We start from the raw sequence: 5,087 nt of genomic DNA on the forward strand, positions 1-5,087 counted from the left end.
GGGACTTGCCGGCATCGACCTTCCAGTTTCTCCCACTGACATTGTCCGACTTCCCTTCCTGCTCCTCTTTCCTGGTTCTAGCTGGTGTGTAAGTCGCTGTGATGTCCTTGTGTTGGCTTCCTCTGCCTCCGAGGAGTCCGACTGGTTTCCATACCTGTGAGCGTGTAGAGGGAGGGGGCTTGGCCAGCTTTGCCCAGATTCCCTTGGGACAAACATTGGATTTGTCCCCGTGCTGTCAGTGCTGGAGAAGTCCCTTTCCATGCTAGGGCCCCTCCTCCCAGGACAGGGGCTGTGTTGGAATATCAGAGGTGGAGTCCAATGTGTCTTTCCAAGAGATTGGTTTTATTTAGTTCTGTACATACAGGGACATCTGTACAAAATCCAACACTTTCATACTATGTAATGCTCTACTGAAAATAAAGTACACCATATGTACATATGAACTGTAAGCAGCTTAATACTTGTGTCCAGGGGGGGAATGCAGTAGTTAGTTTTGCTTGTTCCCTCAGGAGGAGGGAGCCAGGTGAAGTGGAAGAGGCAGCTCCAGTTCTGTCCATTTGGCTGATGTGTGGAAAGGCATAGGCAGAAATGAGCAGCACTAACGCTAGAAACCAAGTGTTGAGCAAGGGGCAGCTGTAGCGTGGCAGATGCAGGTCTGCATATGAGCAGTATGTATGGCGGAGGGGGTGAACACACTCCCCCCTTTCTCACATGGTCCCCTTCTTAGATGTCCAGGACACTAGAATGAATAGGCAGCAAACTAATGGCAACGTGAAGGTACTAAGCGTAAGTTCCCTGACCCAGAACAAGACACGCAAAGCTATGAGAACATTCGAGCCGTACAGCACGTAGTTGTGATGTGTTACAGTCCTGCCCTGCGCATGGCACAACCCTGGCAGCATTCCTCTGGCCACGCTCGGGGACTGCCAGCAGAGACAGACCATCTGCAGGACAGCGACAGCCTCTGCGCACCAGAGGTCTCTGTTCCTTCTGCAGGCAGAACAGCCCGCAGCAGGGAAAGGCAGCCACTGCCTAGCAGCAAGCAGGCTCAAGTGAGGGCACACACATGCTTTAGCAGTCTAAAAATGAGGTGGCGGCTTACAACCCAGTGCTAAGTGGACGAGTTGGAAAGCCTGTACTGCAATGGGAAGAAACATTCTCCCCAGCCCAAGCCCTGCTGTGGGTGATGCTTGGCAGTCCTCATCTCCACTGTGCCCTGAGACGCCTGCCGCTCCTGTGCGCCATCCAGCATCACCCAGTGCATGTCTACATGCTGTGCCAGACATGAGGTAATTGATTGGCAGCTGACCATGAGCTCGGACTAATGTTCAAAATAAGCAATAACCTCCCTGAGGTGTTTCATAAGTCTCCTGATGAACTGGCCCATTGCATGAAGCGCAGGGGAGGCGGGGTCCTGCGTGACTGTGGGTGATCTTGCACATACTCATGCTTGCCAGCTGCTCCTAAGAGATGGTGGCATGCCTAATGAGGGCTGAACTGAAAGAGAGCTAAACAGGGCAGGGGGTACAGGATACACAGGGAAAAAACAGCTTAGTTTGGGTTGGAGGAAAGATGTGCCTCACACCAGCAGTAAGAATAGAGGGGATGAACCTCTGACCTGCGAATGGTTTACTGGTGAGGACAAGCAGATACATGAGGACCTTCTGCAATATCCCATGATGCTGCAAAGCAGTGCCAGACTAGCACTGACCCCATAAGCTCCCTGCACTATTGCAAACCCACTTAAGCTTATGTGTCAAGAAAGCAAGCGCAGCAGGTGAGAAGCAAGGAAGATCCCCTTTTCTATCACAAGCCAGCCTCTCTGAGGTGGCACCTTGGCCTGGGACTGAATCCGCACCACAAAAGGCAGGGGAGAAAGTTGGATCACAGTAGCACCCAGGTGCTGCACAACCCCCTGGGCTATCAGCAAGTGCGCTCTAAATGCTAAATTAGCACAAGTCCCTGATGCACCATATGATAACTAAAAAGGGCCTCGGGCCACAGCAGGTGCCAAAGTAACAGGGCGAGGCAGACTTTGCTCAGAGCACCCACGGAAGCAATTCAGCAGTAGCACCTAGCCATTGATCATAAAGAGGAGACAACTGAACACTCAGAAACTCAGCCTGGTCCTGTAACATGTATCCATTGCTTCCACTAGTTTGCAGAAATTATTTTAGCAGCACAAGCTTCCTAGAAACCCTGGCCACTGCAGAGCTAAGGATGGGATACCGCGACAAAGGGAGAGTTGCAGGAGTATTTTAATTGAGCAGGTAGAGGAAGAAAGCAGAAGTCAGTGGCTGACACCTGCTACAAAGCGGGAAGTTAATTCTGGGCCCACAATTAACCCAAGACACCAGGATGGAGACAAGTCAGCACGGACCAACACAAACAGCTCAAGGTATTCACTTTCCCACAAGAGAGCTTCTAAGGATGCTCTAAAGGGAGGGCTGCAATAGTATGTAGTGCTTGCACCCAGCTTTACTGGGGGTGGCAAAGCACTGAGCCCCCACTCCATTGACAGGGGAACAGAATAAGGGGCTTGAAGCAAAAGAAAGGTGGAAGCGAACATCTCTTCCGTTGTACGTGAGACCCTCCAGCTGCGGAGCCGCACCCCAAGGCAGGGTGGAGAGGCAGCAGAGCCCCCGCAAACTCTGCCACATACTCCTGCCCCAAGCTCAGCCTGACCTCTGACTGCCGCAGGGCTTGGCTGCACAGGCAGCACGGGGGCAGGCATGGTGGAGATGGGCACTTGGGGCTTGTAGCAGCATGTCGAGCCACGCGCTGTAGTCTCTGGCCAACACAGAGCCTGTGTTGCAGGGCAGCAATGCTCTGGCTTCCAGGCAGTGTAAGAACCAGGCGGCAGCTGGAAATGAAGCGACTCCTGCCTGGGCTGATACAATCGCAGGTCAGGCAGGCTCCCTTCACGCACGCACACCCAAGGTGGAAAAGCAGGAGGAAGGAGGAAAAGCAGGAGTACATGACAGTGGTGAGATACAAGTTATAACGTAAACCCAGATCTACCCTGGAGGGATGCGGATGGAGTGGAGGACAGGCACAGCTCACCGTGTTCATTCCTTATTTATACATGAGAACCGAGTGCATTTCCATGACCCCTGGGGAAAGGGATGGGGCAGAGCTTCCCGGGCCAGCTCCTGAGCCCGTCAGAGAGCCTCCTGGCTTGAGGTGAGAAACTCTTCTGCTCTCTTGTGGGCCTCCAGGGCTTTTATAGTGTAGACGTCCTGAGGAAGCTCAGATTTCCGGCGCAGCAAAACTTTCTCCTTCTTCATGTCTTTCAGAATCTACAAACAAACCAAAGGAGTCAGGGATCAGTAGCAAACCCCTTCACCCCTCCAGCCTCCCCATTCTCTGACTCCAACTGCTCTAGGACGTGCTGGGTGACACCGCAGCATGCTGCAGAACAGGCTGAGAGCCAAACACAGACCAAAAGAACACAGAAAAGTCCCACTTGCACTTTTTCCAGAGTGGGAAGGTTAGATAAATTCCACTCTTCAGACTACAGGTTGATCTCTAATGATCAGGGATGAGAGTAGGGGCATTTACCCTCAGAATACTTGGAAAGAGCCAGTTCTGGCTGCTGGACCCTGGACTGACTATGCCGATGTCCTGGCTGATCTGAGAGTAATTCTGGCTGGTCTGAGAGTGGAAGGACCCTAGTCACCTACGCACCTGCACAGCCTCCGTCTCCACTGTTTTCTTCAGTAGCTGTATATCCTCCGCAGTTGGGGTCTCCGTTTCCATACAGCAGACAGGAGGCAATGATGGAGGTGCGTAATACATGGGGTACTGCAGACAACACAGACAGCTGGAGAGTCAGCACGCCATCCAACACCAAGCCTTCTCCCCCAGCATCCTAACACAGCATGGCACACTTCTTCCAGCCACCCTCTCTGGCATCCGCAAAGGTAGCAGTAGGTACGCAGACAGGAAAGGAGCATCTTCTCCTACCCATTCCTACCTGTGCCCTCTGAGCCACAGCACACTGCACGTGCAGCCACAGCTGAGAGAGGAGTCCATAAACACGTACATGCTCTCTATAAGGCACTACTTAGAGGTCAGTGCTACAGAGGGCCAGGCTGGTAAAATACTGCCAGCATCCCCAAGACACTGGGTTTTGGGAGGGACAGACCACTGCTGCAGCTGTGTGCACAGGACTGAGATCAGGTGCTAGAGCCTGCTCTCATGAGCTGAGGAAGCAGGTTCAAGACCCCCAGCACATTCTTGTCTCATTCATCCTGGGTCCTGCTGTTACCCACCTGGGGGTTCAGCCGGGCCAGCTCCTCTATTTTCTGCCACATTTCTTCTCGTTCCTTCATCCTGAACCTTCCCCTGCAGAGAGAGAAAGAGTGCTAGTATGAACTCCCAGGGAAAGTGCAGCTTTCGCTCACAGGAAGACAAAAGCAAGAGGCAGCAGAAAAGTGTAGATAAGGGGAAGAGCTGCTCTGTCCTTCAGAGACCTCTAATTCTATCTACAGGTGAGATGTGGCAAGAAGAGGGGACACACTTCAGCTAGCAGGAGGTAGGCAGGCACACTCCTCGCTCACCTCAGAGCACAGGGTGGCAGCAGTGGGCTGCATAGGTACTTTTTCCCTGGCTTTGTGCTTGCAGGAGCGGACCAGAGCAACTGGTTTCTGGAGTAAAGCAACGACACCAGTTTGGATGTCAAACACATTTTCCTGATGCCCCACAGATGCAGAGAGACCAATTGCCATTTCCAATGGAGCTGGGGCTCAGCTGCCCACAGTTCCCTCACTCTCTGGCCATAACACACCAGAGAGCTGCCCAAACCCCCACGCACAACTTTTGAACTTGGCACAGATTTTGGCACAGACCTTAAGTGACCGTTCAACTGGGCCACCTGTAAATCCCAGGGCAGTGAACGTTCTCTGCAAACAAAGGTGAGCATCTACCACTCCTTGTTATTCTCTTCTATATTTTAAACATCTGCACTAAAATCTCTGCTTTATTTCTGATTTTAACTATCCGGCTTTCATCCCAGCTACTGGTGTCTTTAGTGCCCTATCTATCCATGCTAAGGAAGTTCTTATACTCGTAATCTCACTACCTCA

The 5,087-nt window shown here is 52.2% G+C and overlaps 1 protein-coding gene across 1 annotated transcript; it reads right to left on the bottom strand.

Moving 5' to 3' along the window:
• Positions 1-2,836: 2,836 nt before the first annotated feature.
• On the bottom strand, positions 2,837-4,343 carry LOC104079003 (serine/threonine-protein phosphatase 2A 56 kDa regulatory subunit delta isoform-like). The gene is made up of 3 exons (XM_009580869.1): positions 4,275-4,343; positions 3,688-3,804; positions 2,837-3,299 (listed from the first exon to the last, which is right to left on the bottom strand). Exons 1-3 carry the CDS (start codon positions 4,332-4,334, stop codon positions 3,162-3,164), a joined length of 315 nt encoding a protein of 104 aa, XP_009579164.1. The 5' UTR covers positions 4,335-4,343; the 3' UTR covers positions 2,837-3,161.
• Between the last annotated feature and the right edge of the window lie 744 nt (positions 4,344-5,087).

Source organism: Fulmarus glacialis, unplaced genomic scaffold (assembly GCF_000690835.1).
Source record: "Fulmarus glacialis isolate BGI_N327 unplaced genomic scaffold, ASM69083v1 scaffold43600, whole genome shotgun sequence".
NCBI classification, from domain to species: Eukaryota; Metazoa; Chordata; class Aves; order Procellariiformes; family Procellariidae; genus Fulmarus; species Fulmarus glacialis.